Source organism: Dreissena polymorpha, chromosome 3 (assembly GCF_020536995.1).
Source record: "Dreissena polymorpha isolate Duluth1 chromosome 3, UMN_Dpol_1.0, whole genome shotgun sequence".
Classification (NCBI taxonomy): domain Eukaryota; kingdom Metazoa; phylum Mollusca; class Bivalvia; order Myida; family Dreissenidae; genus Dreissena; species Dreissena polymorpha.
Genome location: NC_068357.1, coordinates 146,962,305 through 146,984,715, shown reverse-complemented (window position 1 = coordinate 146,984,715; position 22,411 = coordinate 146,962,305). Strand labels below are relative to the sequence as shown.

The 22,411-nt window shown below is 32.8% G+C and overlaps 1 protein-coding gene across 1 annotated transcript; it reads left to right on the top strand.

The window, feature by feature from the left end:
• Positions 1-4,351: 4,351 nt before the first annotated feature.
• Positions 4,352-17,191, top strand: LOC127873922 (uncharacterized). The gene is made up of 12 exons (XM_052418030.1): positions 4,352-4,489; positions 4,783-5,110; positions 6,978-7,280; positions 7,554-7,837; positions 8,249-8,560; positions 8,918-9,217; positions 9,578-9,643; positions 9,917-10,012; positions 11,207-11,246; positions 13,284-13,330; positions 14,868-14,953; positions 15,094-17,191. The coding sequence occupies exons 4-12, from the start codon at positions 7,786-7,788 to the stop codon at positions 15,280-15,282; spliced, it is 1,188 nt and encodes a 395-aa protein (XP_052273990.1). The 5' UTR covers positions 4,352-4,489; positions 4,783-5,110; positions 6,978-7,280; positions 7,554-7,785; the 3' UTR covers positions 15,283-17,191.
• The last annotated feature ends 5,220 nt before the right edge of the window (positions 17,192-22,411 follow it).

Sequence of the window (22,411 nt, the reverse complement as noted above, 5' to 3'; positions counted from 1 at the left end):
CGCGAATCACATCCGTTAAATCACGACAGCAATATAGTAAACGGATTGTTTTAGTCGTCAGACATAATTATGAAACTTATGCGGAAACTATTATAATTGTTTGCCATCAAACAGTCAATTATTCCGTCCCATACGATTGAGGTTATTGCAGTGTCATTTGAAAAAGATCACAAGGTAGCGCAGTTCTGTCACGTTTCATAATTCCTTTATGACAATCGCGCAGATTGTTTTAAAGTGTTATTGGTAGAGACCGAACGCATCATACAAGCAAAAAGTAGACCTTTGTAAAACATACGGACGGATCCGGATATGACCTTGACCTTTTAACAAAATCTTTCTTAAACATATAACTCCCTTGTCGTGGCCAGTATAAATTCCAGAGAAATTATTGGAACAACGTAGTAGATGACCGCCGTACGACGACACACAACAATACGTTCAAATTTTTTACAAGCCGTTTCATAGAAGTTTCAAGGAAGAAAATATTTAAAGTTATTTTCGATGCGTGTCTATAACAACACTGTGTCCAACAAACGATCACCAGTAATGACCACAGAAGCATAATTATTGCAAACAGACCTTTCAACGGGTCACATTAAGATGGTTAATACAAATTTAAGTCTAGATAAAATATTTGACTCTCCCAATCGTGGCAGGTATGACTCAAACTTTAGAGGACCATTTTGATGTCACAACTCAACTGTCAAAGCCTTGGGCTTGTGGATTTAGAGAATATGAATTTAAAGATAATATTTAAGCCGTTCTGTGAGGCCCGTTTTTATCAAAGATGAAAACTTTAAGCACATTGAAAAGAGGAACACACTATTATTTAAAATACCAGTGTTTAGTCTGGAACATGTGGTTTTAAATTGAGATTGATCTTAGTGTTTACTCTTTAAATCTACTTAAGTTCTGAAAATCTTAATGCATTATATATGCATATGTCTACGTTGAGTAGGGCTTCCATTTATGCTGACGTCTTACATGTTAGCTGACAGATAAATGTTGGGGATATTAAGCGTTGCGCTTCTATCTTACTACTAAACATTTTTCAAGTCACACTCACATATCTCATAATAAGGTTAGTGGTCCATACCTATGATGTTCGGAAAGTATATGTATATGAGTGTCATGTTTTGTGTTTTCTTATTGTTTTATAAAAAGGTATAGTAACTTCCTTCAAATAAAATGGTTCAATTTGCCGTTTAGGGATTTGTTTTTTTTTTTGCGTTGCTACCATGTTCTGACAGAGACAAATGGGCTGTATTGTTTGTTCTACCAGAGATTTGCATTGTAACTAGCTCGGCTACCATGATCAGTTAAAAAATGCAAATGTACGTTATATTTCATTCGTATTAATAGCTGAGATTATGAGCTACTAAATCATAAAACGAGAATTAAACGCAATATAATGTTGCGGAATAACATCAGCTCCATCCAATAGACATGTTTTTGTGTAATTCATTATAAACACGGACACTATTGTTCAATACTGATTATTATTTATCACGCGACATTTTGTTCTAAATAAAGACTACCACTTTGTTGATTGAATTTATGTCCTAATAAATGCATTATGTTAAAGCTTATGCGGACATTATTGTAATTGTTTCATATCAAACAGTTATTCATTAAGTCCCGCTGTTTTCAGATTTATTTCAAAATCAATTTACGAGGTTCAAACGGTGGGACAATGCTTGCACGCTTGCAAACTTTTACTTACAAAGCCCTTCAATCGATTCAAAGTTTTTTAACGGGAATTTTAAATTTCATTGTATGATAATTAGTACTTTATAAGCAAACGAAGGATCTAGTTTCATCTGATATGAATTTTTCCCCAAAATTTAAACTAACAGACTGTCTGACGGATGAACATAGGAAGATGAAGAACATACTATGATATTACATTTAAATATCGCAATCTTTCGGATTTGCTGTTTTAGCGACAAAGCTTTTAAAAATTAGTTCACTATATATAATCATGTGATATCTAAGGTATGGTCTGTTTTGACCCAAGGTGCATAATTTGAAAAACTTTATATAGGACTACAGCACGATGTAACGCACAAAATCTGTTACCTCTGACCCCCCCCCCCCCAAAAAAAAATGCGTTTTCGGAAGTGTTCATAAATAATTTCATCCCTTCGGCTTGGCCAGTCGCGTGCACCTCGGGAGCATGTTTGAAAGAACTTTTAAAATTCCATAATTTGCGGTAACATATCGAATATCTAAGATTTTCGAGTTGTGATTTCAGAAGATTTTAATGTACGATATACATCTATATAATTAAGGTGATCCATATGGAACGGATAGTTTTGACCTCATGGGTATGATTTGAGCAAACTACTGAGAAGACCACCACACTAAGTTACAAACCAAATATTTAATCCCTGACCATTGCTACAAGATACAAGACATACGACACATCCATGATAAAAGAAGTCCCAAAATCTCGTCCTGTACATTCCATATATGAGCTTAAAAGTAAAACTTTAAGCCCATTCTGCATACCGCATTTATTGAAAATAACGCCATTGATGAGAAGCATGAAAGAAGCGCCAATTTACACTTTGTATTGCGATATAAGTAAAACATATCAAATGATGTAACTGCCTTTCGACAAAAGACGTGATGCGTTACTCTTGTTATATGTGTTTCTAAACATAATGGAATTTTGAACAAGCGGACAGAAAGGCAATTGCAATGATGGCTTTTGGAAAATAAATGACTAATCGAAAGATGGACTGTCATAACGCAAATAAGCAAAATATCGTCAGTCGAATGAATCACAAATACGGACATACAAAACTGGTTTACTTTTTTGACTTTTTCTATTGTATGTTGTTAACAACAAATGCCCCTCATTGTTATGACTATAATGACGTTGGTTATAGTAATGGTACAAACAATATGGTCATATATATTGATATGCGCTAAATATACAATATATAAGTAATGTAATTGAAAAACCCTTTACGCGACTGGGACTGCACATGCAGATTATTTCGACAATCGGACCTTCCAAACGTTTTAATTCATGTACTTGGTCGACAGTTTTAGAAACCTCATGTAGGCGTTTTTAAGTGTCACTGTATAATGATCCCGAAGATATATACTGTTCTAGGCACGAAATGGGGCACAAATTCTACTCAAAGACTGGTCGTAGTAATAGGTGTTGATCAATGGATGATTATAATGATCCTGCACGCATATGTTAAGTTTGATTTCACTATCTGTATTTAGACATATGCATATAGAGTTATTGCATGCAAACATTATTCCGAGACTCTAAGTAGATATTGTGGCATAATTATGCGAAATTGCATGGCAATTTTGCATTGCATGGCCTTGTTTAATGACCACCCATGATGAACACTAAGGAAATGGAATACAACTATCTGTAATGGTGATATGTGATGGGTTACATATTTTCAATACGTATGTTAGCTTATGACTTTAGTACAAAGGTCGTTAATATAGCAACTTTTGGTCTGATTCTTCGTTTGGGGTTTGCACACACCAACATATAAGCATAACGGTGACACATGCGTTCGGAATCTCTTGTCACTAAACTTTTTTTAAATTATAAATAAAACACACTGTGTACATTTTTTTGGAAATGTTGTTGCAAGGAACAATGAACCACGAAATACAGATATTTGATATTAAGTTAAATTAACATGAAACAATAACAAATGCAGACCCATAGACCTTACAAAAATAGATCATTCTTTATAAATAGGTCACAAAGAGTTTGCCTTTGTTTAAAGTGTAAAGCATATACTATCGCATTTATGTACGAATGAATTAAAGAAATTCGACTTTAAAAGTTCTTAATACGTACTTTTCATGAATTTTTGTTATATATATCTCTGGTTTCAAAAAGTAATTTCGACACTGTTTAACCATACAAAAAGTATAAATAAAACCGTACTGACAATATTGAGGGTTTTTAAGGAAAAAAGAGAGCATTTCTTGCTTTGTTTATGATTATTTTTAACACCCGCTTTTACGATCCACTGCGTTAATATCTCCAGCTGATGCAGATGCAAAGAAACGAAATGTAAATCAACACACGTTTTGACAGGCTAGATTTATAGGCAATAAAAATCATACGTTTTACAAATTACTTGAAATGTGATATTATCGGTCAATTTTGAAGTTCATTTTCGATAAATGTGCGTTTATTTGCAAAAATGCGATTTGTTTTAAGCTTAAGCATATTATAGACAGTTGCACCATGAAACATTTCACTGACCGAAATATGAAGCTTATGTTACAGAATCGTGCATGAATTACGAACTCGGCAACTAGCACTACTCACACGACAATCGTGTTCACAAAGACCAGTGACGTCTTCAACAAGGAACTATTTAGCAAGTGGATACAAATATTAATCTTTATTACACACTTGACATGTAGAAAATGGATCTATTTATTTCTTTAAATATGAAAATAACTATGATTTTGTTTATACTTATAATAAAAGGTAAGATGGTTTCATACTGTATTGTTGTTTGCTTAAAAATATATGTTTATACGCAAGCATTCATAAAAGTAACTCACTCGAATAATTATATGGGTTTGAATTAAAAATAATGTAATAATCAGTTTATATGGTTTTGCATTGTGTTGAATACCACACATTATGTAATGTTGTATGTCTATTCGAAGTAATAATATAGCTCCAGAGGGCGATAAAACGAGTTAACGTAAAGAGGTGTGCTTAGGAGCAATTGATACTTTATTATTTATCAAAATATTTTTTATGTTATTTTGTAGTTGAACATTATGGAACAGAGGCGCAGCGGTTTGGGGAACTGTCTGTGGTCACTCCTACATTTGTCAACAGAGATATGACATTTCATATTTTGACGAATATTACGACATTAATCTGAAAATCTCGATGTAATTAAATGGAAAGTTCAATATATGCAAAGAACAGAATTCCATGACATCAGATCTATATTTGCAACTGAATATAAGCACTACGAAAAAAGAGATGGAGTGTGGATGGATGTTAAACGAGTCAACAAAAGTTTGGACAAAGCGCTTGTTTACGCCGAGTACAATAAGAGTGTTTCAAATACCATCGTTGTTTCATTGCAAGGTATGTCATATTCGTCATAATATTCAAGGACGATGTGCGTAAAGATTTCGTTGACAAAAAAAAATTAAAACAAAACTTAAAACGAATAGACTAGAGCGAAAAAACGTTTCTTTAAATTAAACTTCCATTTTCATAATATTATAAGACTGTCAAATCATAGACGATTATATGAAAGCTAACATTTTCAGTGAACTTCTTTCATTAACTTTCTGCAGATTGTATTTAATTCTACAATTTTATAGAAGGGTGTTCTGGATGCCATGTTAACTTGAGCTTTACGTGATAGTCATGTGTATGTGACATGCTTTGACGGCTCTTTATTCAACATTTGTTTTAGTCAATCTTTGCTGGAAATAAGACACTTATCTTTTAATGATTAAATTTTATATATATTCTGACTAAAGTTGAATGATTTATATGCGCTTAAATTCTTAACTGCATGTCAATACCTGTCTCCAATATATGTTTGTATGATGGAACAAACATAGAACGAACAACCAAGCCCGTTTCAACAAGCTATGTTGACGTTTCTGATGATTTTAAGTCATCAAAATTAGCCATGTTAAGATACAATAAAAATATAATTGTTCGGACATTATATCTTAAGTTAAACTGCCTATTCCGATCTACAGATTTCATAGTAAACACTCAGCCTATAACGCTTATTGTGGTATAATTGTGTGTACCTATATGGACGAGTTAATTTATTTCAAACTCAATACGCCGGTCACCTTAATTTTATTTCACAATTGAATAGTTGTCGTTTATCGATAGCGGTGGTAATAACTGCCGGTTTTAGTACAATATCCGTATAGAGAATCGACTTGATCCGAGGCAAGCTCTTATCAAATGGTAATAAACATCGTTCGGACAGTGTTCAAAAAATAGGAGTTAGGCTAGGGATTGAATGTTAATTCGAATTTATATATAAAGCTATGTAGAAAATTTACAACTATATAACGAACCAATTGCAATATCAATAAAACACACATTATAAACTCAGCAATTAACATACTTTATTTTCTAGTATTTGACTTTCTTATTCTTATCCTGATTATAGTGTTATGTATATTAATGCCTTTACATGTAATTTAAGTACCATTGAGTTTGCGTTTTCAGTGAATTTTTGTGCAAAATAATCTTCACAATTCAAGTATTCACATCTTAACTCATTGGCAGTTCATAGTGAGGCGTCCATCAATTTTCAAGATAATCGGATCCTATTTTCTCATTGTTTTTGTTGTATATTAATTTCGGCGCTATTGTAAGTGGCGGTAATATTTAAAGGTCGATAATTGGTGGAATATATTTAAAAATCATAAACACATCCGAACTATTGTAGAACATAGTGTTTGTCCGAATCTTGGTAAATTTTCCCTACTATTAAAGCTCAATGGGTCATTGTCGACCTGAAATGGCTTGAAGTCACCCGGGGATGACTAGAAGCCGATTCTTATCACCCTAGGGTGACTTCAAGCCGATTCATGTCACCCTGAGGTGACTTCAAGCCGACCGGGTGACTAGAATCGGCTTGAAGTCACCTCAGGGTGACATGAATCAGTTTCTAGTCACCTCAGGGTGACTTCAAGCCATTTCAGCTCGACAATGACCCAATGGGCACTATTATTTTGTATGAAAAATTTATATCCAAACTACACGGACATGCCTTACGGTGTAATCACTTGATTACATCACTCACTTCAATAAGGTAAGGCTCTTAGCTAGTAGATATATAGATTATATTTTGAACATTTCGATATAGTGTACATTTCCCATTCCTGAACGATTATATTCCTTATGGCCCTGCTGATAGAACTTATGTTTCACTTTTACTTTGATACGTTATGGCTAGTTTTTTTGCTTGCAGAATTTGACAATGAGTGTGGTCATTTATCCGTCTTTGAATTTCCCAAAAAGATTGGCGATACTGCCCGGATTGCATACTATCCAACACAAGACATTCTAGATCGTGAACAAGACTTTCACCGAGCATGGCGCACGGCTCTCGGTGTCATCAAACTCAAACGCGGTGCTTTCGAAGAAAAAGATGTTTCGTTGAACAGGCATTTCATTCTTTCTATTTTCAACATTACTGAACGAACGGAATATTCACTGGAATGTAAAAGAACACGCTCGTTGCCAAGGACTAAAAGTGTGTCCGTTTTTGTAGGTGAGTTTATGTACATGTAAATCCATTCAATTAGGTATCTCACATTAAAGGCCGAGATGTCAAAGAATACGAACGTCGATTATTGTATCTCTAGTAGGGAATCATTCCAAGAAAACCGAGCACCGGTTTGAGTCAGAAAACGGTGTCAATGTTTCAGCAGCGTTCGACAGAGATCGGTTGAAACAAATAATTTAAAACCGAATAACTATAACTCTTCGACAACAAATCTACGATATGTCAACGCATAGTACACACTTGTTTTATTTATTCTAGGTAACCCAGTTCTAGGCCCGCTTTGCTCATTAGATGGATGTGTAAACTGTGTGTGTGTGAACCCCGGAGAGAGTGTTTAATTGCAAGTCATCTAGCGACGACGTTCAAATACGAGTTGGAAACAACAGTTTGCCTTTTCATAGGTTGTCACAGAGGAATGAGATCGTGTACACCACAAATGGCGTGAATAGTGCATGGCATATGCAAACAATTACATGTTACGCTGGATTTCATGACAACTGTCGAACGATTTTTCAAAACGAACAGGTCCCTCTACTTTATAGGTAAAGTATTTTTTAAAGAATTATATACACCTCATACGTAAATACTTTACAAAGCCGAAATTTGAAATAGTACACAATTCATCTACTGAACTAGACATACATGCACGCATTAATAGTCGTAGAAGACTATGTGTGCGGACTTTTTTCCATTCAATATATTATCCTCGTCAATAGGTATGTGAGGGTCGCGGGCATCCCTCTCCATACCTTACAGAGTTAACAAGTAACATATTCATATTATAATATATTTAATACGCTCAACTGTCAAAAGCTTTTTACATTGAACAATACCTTAAAAAACGGTTAACAATACTATGCTTCTTATGTCCGATGTCACAAATAACAACTACTAGACAATTGGTAGATTCTATGTGCGAAATTATTAAATCGATAATGTTCTGTACACTTCAGTTCCACCCGCTGAGCTTTATTTGAACATCCCTAAGAAAAGGTTTGGAGAATTAGTGAACATAACATGCACCGCAAAAAGCGGTAGACCCCCGTCTAAACTTCAGTTGACCATAAATAGCGAAATAGCTGACGATGCAGAGCAGATTGACTTTTTGAACGATTCAAGTCATTTGTACACTAGTAGATTAGTTAAACAGCTTCATTTGGATAGACGTTTGAGCAATACAGCAGTCAATTGTACGTCTATTGCAACAACAAATAATCAGAAGCATACGCAAGTAAATTCCACTAGCCAGATTCTTTCTTACGCATGTAAGTATATGTTTTACAGTGTTTCTGTATACGGTTGATATTAATGATCTGACTTTACTTGCAAGACAAAAATAGTACACGTTATTTCAGAAAACGTGTATACTTAATAACTGTGTACGTGTTTCCACGACTCAAAATAGTAATTGAGCAAACTCTTTCGATTGACTGTCCTAGACGACACAAATCATGTTCACATAATTTGAATAAAACAATTAGTGTGTAAAAAATATTTCTCACTCGATACCACGAAATCATGCTGTACAAACCAACTTGTAGAAAATCTGTTCAGTGTTAAAAATGGTTTTATTTATATATTGATAGAAAACGCTTCAATATATGGTACACCGTTCAATTCAGATCCCCCGTCTCGTCTGAATATGACCAGACCACCGAATCCTGACCATGTTGCCTCTTGGTACCAGTTTCATATTGGTTGCAAAGCATATGACTCCACAGATGATTGCAGAATTGAGTGGTCTTCTGACAAAAATTGTTTTGACATACATAACACAACAAAGTCCAAACAATTATATGACATCGGTTCTTGGATTTACGTCAACGTATCACCGAACACGACAGAATTTATGATCAGTTGCCATGTTGTCTGTCATGAATATAATGTTTCCATGAAGGAAGATTTCATTGTGGAAATAACAGGTACATTTTGTTGGTATCTCGCGTTAAAATGCTCTCATTGTTTAACTTTACTCAACAGATTTTGGAATTGTAATTTAATTTTAATTATAAACACAAAGGAGAAGCTAATTGCTAACACTTTAAATCCTGTCTTTGTATACAAGTGGGTGAATTGTTTTACCCTACGATGTGTATATGCCTTTGCGATGTGTATATGTCTTCATATGCAAATATATAAGCTTATTATGCTTCTGCTGGATTTTAATAATAATATGCCATTTCATCGTGAGTGTTATAACACACAAATTTATTACAATACAGCAAAAAAATTGTAAAAAATAAATTATATTTCCTGTTTATAAAGACTTCGTAGTTTTGCAGCATTTACCTCTGGAGGAATATCTTCGTTGACGCCTAGTGGAGATAAAGACACTGGAAATATAGTCGGTAATTTAATTCACTTCAGTGACCATTTAATGTATTTTAAACGATGTATATATATTTTTTTATTTATATTAAACATTGTTTTTTTACGATCATTTAACCGTCTTTTTAAACAGAACATCTGTTGATCATTTACTTTATGATGTGTTTATGAGAAATTTACATTAAAATTATAACACGTTTCAATAATTTTGCTCTTTATACAACGTTCATATTCCTGTTCATGTTATTTTTATTATCATTATTAGTAGTAGTAGTATTTTTTTATTTAATTAGATGAAAGCAGTTTCCCAATACGTTTTGCTTGGATCGGTTCTCTGGCAGCTTCTGTAGTGGTTGTCATTATTGCTACCGTTGTAATCACCGTCAAAGGTACGTCACACATCAATGTCTTAGTCAAACTGTATCTCTTATGTTATTGCAGCGTACTTAAATATATTCATTGAGTTAATATAATATTATGTTATATATAATGAGAAACTATACGGTAACAAATGAACATCAAAATGAAAGTCAGAAAGAACCTATTAATGGGCATCAAAATTAAAAGTCTTACAAAAAAATTAGAGTAAAATCCGCTAAAACCAATTGCTTTATCATGCTTGGTTAAAGCCCCGTCTTACCATTTTTACATAAAACACTCGCAATATTGAAGCCAAATGAGAACATTAAAAAGAACTAAAAACGGGCCCAAAATTATAAAAACATTGTTATCTCATAATGCATACAGTATTTTCTTATCAAATAAAGCTAGTTTTATCCGCAATGTATTGCCTTTAGTCTGTTTGTTTAATTCAGTTTTTTTACAAAGTTTTTTTATCAGGCCCATTTAAATAACACTCCCTTCAAAATGTAAACCTTTCAAAGTATAAAAACAACTCATGACAGCTCACTTAATAATATTTAAACACCAAAATCAGGTTTTGTCCGCAGTTGGAATGTTTTATTTGTATTTTTATTTGGTAAATGTCTTTCAATTTTCTGTAACAATAAATACTGTTTTAAGAAGTTATAATCGTATTTAGTTTATAAATACATAAAGAAGCGTTTCATGTTTTTTGGCACAAACTCCGTGTCCGCACAAAATGCAGTGTTAGACCTAATAAACTTGGAAAGAAGCACATACAGAGAGAAATCAAGAATAACTGCGCCTTTCGGTGATACAATTTAACACAATGAAGTCAACAGAAACGAATTATCATGCTTGCATAATATATCATTATTTAAGCTAATATTATAACTGATAATATGTGTCGTGTTCTGAGTAAACTGGGCTTAATTCATGTGCGTAAAGTTTTGTCCCAGATTAGCCTGTGCAGTCCGCAGAGGCTAATCAGGGACAACACTTTCCGCTTTTATGGTATTTAAGTTTCAAGGAAGTCCCTTCTTACCGAAAATCAAGTTTAGGCGGAAAGTGTCGTCCCTGATTAGCCTGTGCAGACTACGCAGGCTAATCTGGGATGACACTTTACGCACATGCATTATGCCCAGTTTTATTAGAACAAGACACATATCTCATTATTTAAGCTAATATTATAACTGATACTATTAATAAATCTTTTGCAGTTGTTCTGTATTCTATATCCAGGAAACGGCAAAAGGCAAGGTAAGTGATAGTTTCGTTTAATTCTGAATATTGTATTGCACGGTTGCCACGTGCTTTCAAGTCCAAAGAGCTCATGTTATAATAAAGATACCAACTTAGTTTCTTTTTATCAAATCTGAAATATATATTTTTAATTCATCGACTATAATAGATTCGTATAAAGTTATCTTATAGATTGTTTATGGTAGTGTAAAGATCCCATTTGCGGACATATATGACCACATGAAAAGATATATCGGTATTGAAAACATCACTGGTCATATGCAACCTCTTGTTAACAAGGAGACTGTTCTTCCTTGTCTAGCAGCAAATAAGTACAATCTATTATTAATTAACTTCCTTACATTGGTAACTTTCACCTTCTATTGTGGTCTGTTTTGTTTCATGCCTTGAATAACAAAGCTCGCAACACTTGAACGCATGAGTAATTCTAATTGATTTCGTTTCATTTGAGCATTTTGAAATAATAGGTAACCTTTCATAATAAAAAGATAACGATTAACATGTGAACAAACGGGTGAGAACAACGGACAGCGAACGACATAATTATGCATTGGAAACAACTTAATACAAAATAAGACCTGTTACAGCTGGATGTAAAATGCTATTTATATTGAGCTTGATCGCATTTTAACAACTAACGCCTAAATATTTTCATATTACATTTACAAAAACATGTTAGCGTAACAATACCAGGTTTTGAACGTTTTACTAGTTAATTACCTTTATTTAAATAATTGTGAAATACCATGCTTGATCCATCAATAGGCTAGCTACAAACAAAATGTCAGTGCAGTATCCCCACCCAAACTTTATATTGTGTTCTATATAAAGTAAAAGTGACCTTGACCTTGAACCGGCTAGCCCTTATTGGCATAACAAGCAAGGCTACAAATGTTAGTTTGATATATCCCACATTTCATCATGCAAACTAAAGTTATTAAACGAAAACCTCGTGGTTTACGCTTAAGAATATCACTATATACTACTTTCTTTTTAACTCAAACACCAATTACTACAAGGAATATTAAGTCTTTGAATTTGATAATGAAGCATCACTAATGCTACTGATTAAATATTTGTACTGGTGATAAATACGCATAGCTTTGAGAATGTGTTCGTACATTAACACTCCCCATTGTATGGGGTTATATTTAATCGATGTTTGGTATTTGGTCTTTTGTTTAAAAAGAAAAACATCGTTCGGAGAACTTATCAAGTCTTATTCAATATTACAGGGAAAATGTTAAGTTTAATTGATTTGTTATTTAAATTCAATCCACTATTTATGAAATTAAAGAAGTAAGGTATGAATTTATTTCCAAATGTTTATTCTGGTCATAAATAATGTCAAAATTAGACGATATGCCACTTAATCATTTCCACGGCGTAATGAAAGTGCTCGCATCTTATCCGGATCTCTGCGTCAAAAAGATTATCTTTGTGTTCAGTATTTGCACATAATTTCCGGAACAAGAAATGGTGTCATTGTTTAGAATTCTGATGAATGAATCATTTGAGTCAAACACCATCGTTCAGTGTAAACCTCTCTGATACAATTAGTATCCCTCCAAGTTTCTTTATATACAGTGTTTCACTCGTTGCAGTTAACTGAAAAGATTTGCACATTGTGCCCATTTACAAAATCGTTTGACAAGTTTGTGTATATTGAAAGAACGACAGACGTCCGTGATGTTTATAGTATACCCCATTAACTTCGTAACCGGGGTATAACACTAGCAAGACCAATAACAGTTTTATTTTAAATCTAAAACAAAGTGGCATGGGTCAACATTACTCCACTTAATTAATGAAATCCAGTATTCGTTTCCATAAAACACGCGCAGAAATGTACTAAAATTAAAAGCAAACATAAAACCTATGATGAAAAGTAGAAAAGTGTACCACATTCACGTAACAAATATTAATATAAAATAATTTTCTAGTATTTTGTCACACCTGCTTACACATAAAACAATACATGTAATATCATATGCATTTTTTAAGAAATGCATACATTTAATTTAACTGTTTCAGCCAACCGAAAACACAAGAGATACAACAGAACGAGATACCTCCGGCCGGTAATATAAGCTTTTATCGTGTCTCAACAATTTAAGACTGTTTTTGTTTAAGATTATTTATTTCTTTGTATGTACAGAGAATAATAGGTTAGTGTTAATTTAGAGTTCTTATGTATTTAGCGTGTCTAAGATTACCTTAAGAACGAGCTTTCGCGAGTTTGCGTGCAGAGCAAATAAGCTAGATACGTGTGGCAAAACTAGTCGAATAATTGCCATTCGAATATTTAAAATGCCATTTGAATATTCTTTAATTATTTTTTAACCCAATAATTTCTCATTTGTAGGAATTATTATCGGTCAAAATAATAAAAGTGTAACAACCCCTTCAATTGAATTTGCACAGTGATTTCAATAGTCCGTATCGAAGGATTAGTGTGAAATTGTTAAACTGTTGAAACTCAAAAACATTGTAGAACAGCTACAAAAGTTGTAAACTCAAATCTCGATATTTTCCCCGTGTCAATTTTCGGACTTGTATACTCAAACAACAGCTCTGTGTCAAACGACACTCGTAACGTCGCCAATAATACACAATAACATCAGGAGTAAACCATAACAGTTAATTGGTTATTACAACTATGTTGAGCTTTAAGACTTTAAGACAGTGAAAACAGTAATAGACGCGAGGTTACGAATTTAATCCTTACATATGAGACTTTTGGCTCAATGTAATAACTCAGTTATTATAAATGCATGTTAAGCTCAGCTTTTCTTTGTTGATGGTGCTTTTTTTTAAATCTTTTGAGTACAAGTTTAATCAAAATAGATCTTGCAATTGTTTATTTCGTTTATAATTAATGCACATAAGAGCACAATTTCTTTATTTTAATACGACACAACACAAACTTATCATAAGCTTAAAGCAAATAATACCCACATTATGCGAATATTCAAATATTCGAATTAACGAAAAAGCAAATATTAAATACCGATCTCGGTATTCGATGCCATTCCTAAAAAGAACTTAATTTTGTTTGACAATTAATTATTATATTATTAATTTTGTTTGACACTTAACTAATATATTAAGTAGTTATATATAACTTTTACTGGTTCTCTTTTTGCATGTGAACAATGCGTGCTTACTGAAAACGATTTAGGATGTGTACACGATGTTGTATTGCGTAAATATGCAACATAAGATCCAAGAAACTCATGACAAAGATAATTAAACTTGATATAACGATTAAATCAATAAAATACTTATTTTGTATTGACTGTGTAATGGCCATGCAATATGTATACTGATAAACTAGGCAAAACACGTTTATAATCAGTCTGATGTTTGAGTCGACGCTAAAAAACCTTAGTTAAGTAACATCGTGTCATGCATTCATTTTATCCGCAAAACCACCAACCAGCACATAAGATAGTCCATACAATATAATAAAAATAATTGTATGAATTGATTGTTACAATCGAAAAGTCATTTATATTTCACGCGACTATTGTTCTTAAGAACGTGATAGTGATGTATATGGGGGAAGGGGAATCGAAACACTATGCGCTTTCGTCATACTCTTCTTTTTATCTTCAGCTTGCCGCGGACAATGGGTAGATGGTGATCCAATCAATGATAATGAACGTCAATTTCAAATGGCATATCCACAAATTGAAGAACAGGTTAAACATATAATGTTTATTCTTATTTTCTAGTAAAGTCAACAACGCACAATCGCGATTATTTTGAAATATACTAGTTCATCACATTTGTAAAGGAAAGATTGTATAAGATTGTATAAGCATGTGTTTTGTAATATCAGGGTGCTACTGGTTCGGATATCGTATACGCCGATCTCGACATAGATTTTCTCGAAAAGTGTAGGGCATTCGCCACGAAACCAGACTGCTATGAGCCTACAGAGTATGCCGATGTGGCAACGACACTTGAAATGATAGAGGAGCCAGACTATATCAATGTGGGAGAGTTCTCCTATGACCATCTTCAATAGCCAAAACGGGGGTTATGGCCGGCTAGCTAAGGCGATAGAGCGCTGTCTCAAATTTGACAACACTGAAATACTGTTGAAAGCGGCGAAAGCCATAAATATACAAACAAACAAAACATTTGCAAAATAGAGCAATTGCTTCTATGTAAGTAATAATAAAACTGATTAAATAGAGCAATTGCTTTGATGCAAGTAATAACAAAACTGACTAAATGTGCATATTGTATATTATGAGGAAAGAATAACCGTTTGGTGTGGTTGTGTAAATCTGTAGGAATGCTATATATAAATTGTGCCAGAACTGAACAGTAAGATAAAAAAGTTACTTTGTGTTATTATAAAGTAATTTTAAAAATTATGTTTGACATCGGGATAACGTGTGACAGCTGTTTTAAATGGATAAACTAAAACAATCAGTTTTCTATATTTCTAGTTGTTTAAATATGTTGAAAATGAGAATAATATTACTCAAAATGCATGTAATTAGTTGTTAGAAATAATGAAAGTGTGCTGTGCTGAGAGAAACGCTTCGAATCATTGTCCACATATGATTTTAAAACCGCAAACAATGAAAAATGTGAAATATCAAATAAAGAGTAACAACAAAAGTGCTCGCTATTCTTAGGTTATTTTATTTTGAAAATGTGTTATGTATCCAGTCTAAATGTGGCATTATAAAGGATTGCTATACAAAGAAGTGTGTGTTTATATTAAAATAAGTCCTTAAATCAGCAATTGAATAAAAGAAGACTTTTAAGGGTGAATTATATTTTGAACTTACATCAGTAGAACCTTCCTAGACAACAAGAACTCTTCATATTTAGTCGAATATGTGTATGCTGTGTTGTGTTTGTTGGTTTTTTGCATAGAAACCGTGACTTAAGATACATTGGTATTGCAGCATGTATACGTTTCTATTTTGTAATGTTTTTTGTAAAGTATTTGTAATGATATCCACTGACCATATGCAACTTATGTTTGTTTATTTCTGTTAAAATCTTTGAACTTTTCAACCATTTGTTGTTAAACTTTTGACATCAAATTTGCATGGTATGAGTGAAACGACATATATTATTTTACTTTAAAACGGAAAAAGAAGGAATAATTCATTTATTTGCATTACAACTTGTGCATATTTTTTGGAAATGCTTAGTATGGTGTCATATATTTAAGTCAATAAGTTTCGCGAAGTTAAGCTCGCTGACTGCAAATCGTACTAAAAAATATTCGTGTTAAATCTTATCTGTGGTAATATTTATCTTAATATTAAGTTATGGTTTACGAAAATGTTTAAGTTTTTAAGCAGTAATTTATTTCCCCTTGACTTGCAGACAGAAATTGTTGAATAGATCACTAATGGATAATTTGGTAACATTAAGAGATTTCATACAGGCATTGACGTAACGTGTATATGGGGTAAAAAGTTAAAAAAAATCAAAAAGATCGTGTTGTTACTGGCTTTTTCACTATATGAGTTTTTATGAAAAAAATATTATAATAAATGTGTATATCAATATTAAAGAACGTTTGACTATTTTGGTTATTCATGTCTCTTACTCCATCACTATTCTATCTTATTTTATAATTCAACGCCACCCATTTACCATCATATTGATAGTTGTTGTTGTTTATGTTTTTTAAATCAGTGTATGGTGAATATATTATTATATAATAAGTTTTTGTACCTTCCTGTGTTGACATTTTGACATTATTGATGTTGTCACAGTACCACGTACTTGTCTTTATATACTTTTTTGCTTTTATTTCTATATTCCCCTGACATAAACAGACTTATCTAGGCACAATATACAATTTACGTAAATGGTATAATTTTTAATATTAATGTATTTCTGTGTAAATATGTTTATATTATGCTCGAGTGTAATTCGAATAAATGCCCGTTTTCTCTCTACATGTTTTCGCTTACATGCAAGTTCGACCTTATGTTCATTATTGATCAATAATGAGTCCTTAGACAACATATAAATAAACATTACTAAAAGATTGAGATGGATAAAGAATATTTGAAAATTATATTGCGAGGAAGAATATTTGCGTTGCCTAATGCAAAATCTTTAGAAATCGCGATAAAAGATCCTTCGATGCACGAGTACAATAAAACATGTTTCTAGACAGACGGTCAGACAAATAAAAAGAGTAACAGACCGATTAATGGAACAAAGTAATGTCTATATAGTCCTCTTACCTACGTGTACTGGATTCAAATGATAATGTCAACTTGGCAATTGTAAATTTGTTTGTAATACTCAAACGATATTTTGCATTTGTATGATTGAATTATCTTACACAACAACAACAAAGTTAAAGCGCCGCTCCTAAAACGCATTCAAATAGTTTAAACATTGCAGCTTTTGAGCTGCTAATGGTCATATTACTGAACACAATATGTTCACATGACATAGATGCCTGTGCGTGTATAGCACGGGACAGGGAATAGTTTTTTCGTGAACATAAATTGCGTGAATACAACATAGAAACTATCACTATATATTGTATACTTTATTTATTTTTAAAGAGTTTTCGCAACAGTATGGACAATAGCCATAGATCAAAATATTTAATCAATTACAACACAAGTTTGTTTGCCGGGTTAGAAATCGAACATTCGATCTTCATATTGAAGCCAATTGCTTTATCAACTGGCCTACCCTATCCTGTTAAAAAAAAGTCCAAATGATGTTAAATTTATTTATAAAATGTATGTAACATGTTTTACATCAGAATTATTACCTAATTGTGACCATGATCTTGATGACACTGACATGGCAGATGTACCCGTCTTCGTCTAAATATCTTAATCATTTGTACCAAATCATTTTGAAATACTTACATGCACTGTCATGAAATCATTAAGTAAATAAATATACTTTCATCAGTACACGAGTCTACTGCGTCCGTGACCTTAAAGTGCGTGACATGGTTTCGCCTACAACATTTCATCTTGATACGATGCTCTTTAGTACCAATTTTGGGGCATTTACGTGGGACATGTCATCTCGGTATGATGACCACGTGAACATTTGTTTCAGCATTCCTGCATACTAATATTATAGACATCGCATGACCATCTAGTTCAACTATACACATAAAAAGAATATGTGCAAACAGTGTCCTTTGTGATATTGACCTTTCAACGCATGCTATAAGTTCGCACAAAACACGTCCTCTTGATATGATGTTAAGCGAAAAAAACACAATCATACAATCATACTTACACACACACAAATTATGACAGGGTCACTTATTGTTACTATATGGCAGTATATGCTCTTTCTTAAATATCAGTATTTGTACATATTTTTTAAAATTGCGCAAGTTAAGAAATAACACTGTAAGCAACCCACCCCCTCCCCATGAAACACCTCTATTTAACTTCAAAATAAAAAATATTTGCGCAAAAGGCCATATACTGTTTATAGGACTTTTTTTAGATTATGTTTCATGCATTGCCGAACATGCTTTTTTAAAATTGAAAGATCATGACTCCATGATGAACTTACAGTGTTCACAAATAAATCTATAAAATTACATTCAAGAGGCAAAAAACAGATGAATGAAAAGAACCAAACATGTCTAACCGCTAGTGTGATCAATCTTAATTGATTGATCATGTTACACTAACACTATACCTCTAAATTACACTACATCAAACACATATAATGAAACAAACAAAACACTATGCATAGACAACATTTCATCTAAAGAGCTTAAATCATGTTATGGTTATCGCATCGTATATTTGTTTAATTTTCAATATTTAAGTTGCCATAGCAGCCACAATTTTGTTCTGACAAACATACAAACAAATTATCCATACTCCTTATATGGTCTTTATCCACACATCGAATCTCATCCACCCAGCTCAAGAACTTTTCTAGTTATAGCAGGATCCAGATGTCAGTTTTCACACGTGTTATGTGTCTTTGTGCAGTAACGAAAACTGGATGAAAATAAAATTGTCATCAATTGTAGAACAACATTGATAGTTAATAAATAAATTTGCCTTAATACAATTTAGTAATCAGTAATCAAAAAACATCTACCAGTTCTCTTGAAGTATTGATTTGGGGAACTGTATTAACTTCTATGTGTATAATTACACATACTGATATCAAAGCCAAAAAAAATATTTTAACCACCAAAAGTAATGTTAAGTTTTTATTGCGCCATATTAGTCTTTTTTTATAAACTAGAAGGTAATGGTTGCCATTGGCGCTCTGCTAATTGATATATGAATAACCGTTTGACTGTTATCTGCCAGAGTAATGACTGTTATCGATGTGTGTTCATATTCCTTAATAAGACCAGTATCCATTAATTTTACGTGTGCGTCAAGATCTATGATTTCAAAAAGTAAGTGATTTTAAAATAGTCAGTTTTGAAAACAAAGCAGTGAAAAACAAATACGTATCTTTAAACATAAAGCAGGAGTTATATATCCAATAATAATGTTAAATGGATTTAAACAGTTACAGCTCCTCTAACTCTACTTTGATATAAATTAATCCGATTGCTATATAAGTACAACAGCAGCTTATTCACAAAAACAAAATCAGATGCAACGCGTGGGTGTGTCGTATATGTTAGATTAAACACTCATGAAACTAACACTTTCTTCTGAATGAAGCAAGTTTTCGTTAGTTGAAACCAAAAATGGTCAATTTTCGGATTTGTCTGATGTAGTCGAGATTTGCATACCAATCAAACACTCGGGACATGCATATCCGGTTGGAGCACGGTAAGGTGGGACAATAAAGTCTTACTGTTCTACATTATATGGTCAAAATGGATAAACAAGTACATCTTGCTATTTTAAACTGTATAGATATTAATTTACCGTAATTACTTTAAATTATCGGACACTCTTATTTTTCGGACACCGTCTTTTTAAGTACAAATATTTATTTTTTGTAATTCAAATATTTCGGACACCCTTATTATCCACTAACATAAATGACTATATACATATGTTTTCAGAGAGTTGCTTTTTGAATCCCGGACATTCATTCCAATGAACAATTGTTCATACGCTTATTTTCACACAGGCGGACATTTTTCCCTACGTTGTTTTTACAACCCGGACATTCGTTCCTATGTTATTTTGACAGGTCAGACAATGCTTCCTACATTATTTTGCTAGCCAGAACATTCGTTCCAACGTTATTTTACCAGTCTGGACATTCAGGAAAATCCAAGAAAGAAGTGTTTATATTACCAATATAGTATAATGAAAGACCCTATAAGTCGGCGGCCTTAACGTCAATTCTGCCGCTTCGTTTTGCAAGAAGTGTCATAATTGACCAGTTTAAAAATACTACCACTGTTGCTACTTTTAGATATTACTTGACGCGTCGAATTTCAGAATGAGGCTAAACGTGTAACTTTCGTTAGCAGAGAATATAGTTGATTGTAATTGTTTTTATTTTGGGAGTTTCTTGAGCACTGACACAAGATACAATAAAGTCAAACAGATGCATTAAGGAATGTGTTTAGTCAATACATTTATAAGTAATTATAATACAAACATTAACCACTCTAACACCAAACATAATAATTCAACGACATAATATTTAGTACGATTAGTGTTTATTTTATTAATTTTATTGCATCTTTATAAACAAAACGAGTTGCCCTTGACCATCAGAGTAAAAGTGGTCTCAAGACTAAGCATCGATAATTTAAAAAACAAGAAAGATATACAGTAGCAGTATAATAGAATACATAGCAATATATAAGTATTATTCTCATGTATGGTCTATGATATTCTTTTATGAACGATCGATCGTGTAAGAGGTGTGTTATCTACGTCTCTGATTTAATAAAATACATTGTCTGTTACAGTGAATGACAATATTTAAGAATTCTATAGACAAGTACAAAAAAGGACGTGGTGCAAATTGAACTGCCTATAATGCATATTGATAACTACTTATACGTGATTTTAAGTGACAAATGTATATATGTATAATAAATCTCAAAAGTTTGCATATTTCGGGAACATTATTTAACCCCGCTGTGGTCAGCGCAAATGCTTGTTTTGATAATGTTGTTACGTACACTAACGTTCACTATTTATAGGACGAGGCCTTACTTTATGACGGAGTTTTCTTTTACTGGCACCCGCTTAATACGTAAAATGCTTATCATTAAAACAATATTTCAAACGTATATGTTGGAAGTGAATTTGCAAGAGGTCAGCCTGTGGTATGCTTCGATGGTCACTTGTACGCAAATAAACACACGTTTAAGTCTACAAATACGGTGGCACTGCAGTTAAAGTCGCCCCGACTTCCGCAAGGCTTCGCTTATTACAAATCTCAGTGAAAGTAGATCTATTCAAATATTTTGTAACATTATCATGCTCATGCTCACCAAATAATTCTTAAAACTGAATAACAATATGATAAAAATATTTAAATATCACACTATTAAAACTGAATATCAATATGATAAATATAGTAAAATATCACACTATTTTAATAATGAAAAATACCGGTTAAAATTGCCCAGAATGTAATATTTATTTCGACAAAAAGTGATAAAAATGACCAGGGTAGCCATAATGTAAGAACCAATGTCCGGGCTGTAAAAATAATGAATGAGCCATTGTCTGAATTGTCAGAGTAACGTAGGAACGATTGTCCGGGTTGTCAAAACAACGTAGGAAAGAACTTCCACCTGTGTCAAAATTAGCTTTGGAACGAATGTCTGTCATTCACATTATGATTATGATTGAACTGGCTAATATCTAAACAGTATCTAGTTTCTGACAATATGTTAAGGACAAATTACTGTCATTGCGAGTATTTGAAGTTTAAAGTGATATTATGGGCATCTAACAGTTTATAGGTGTCTATCGCAACCGTTGTTTATTTTTGGTGTTTTCACTTCATAGACACTTATATTTGTTAATGCAGCATCAACGTACTTAAACAATATCCCGGAAAGGGAAAAAATGCATTTAAATATCAACCGTACTTTCGTTTGACAACTTATCATGCATGTACGATGTGAACCTAAATTTAGTTTTAGTGCAGATTCGTTCATACGACACATAGACACAATTTTGTTTTACGGATCATTTGGGCTAAGAGGACTGGGTGAGTCACGT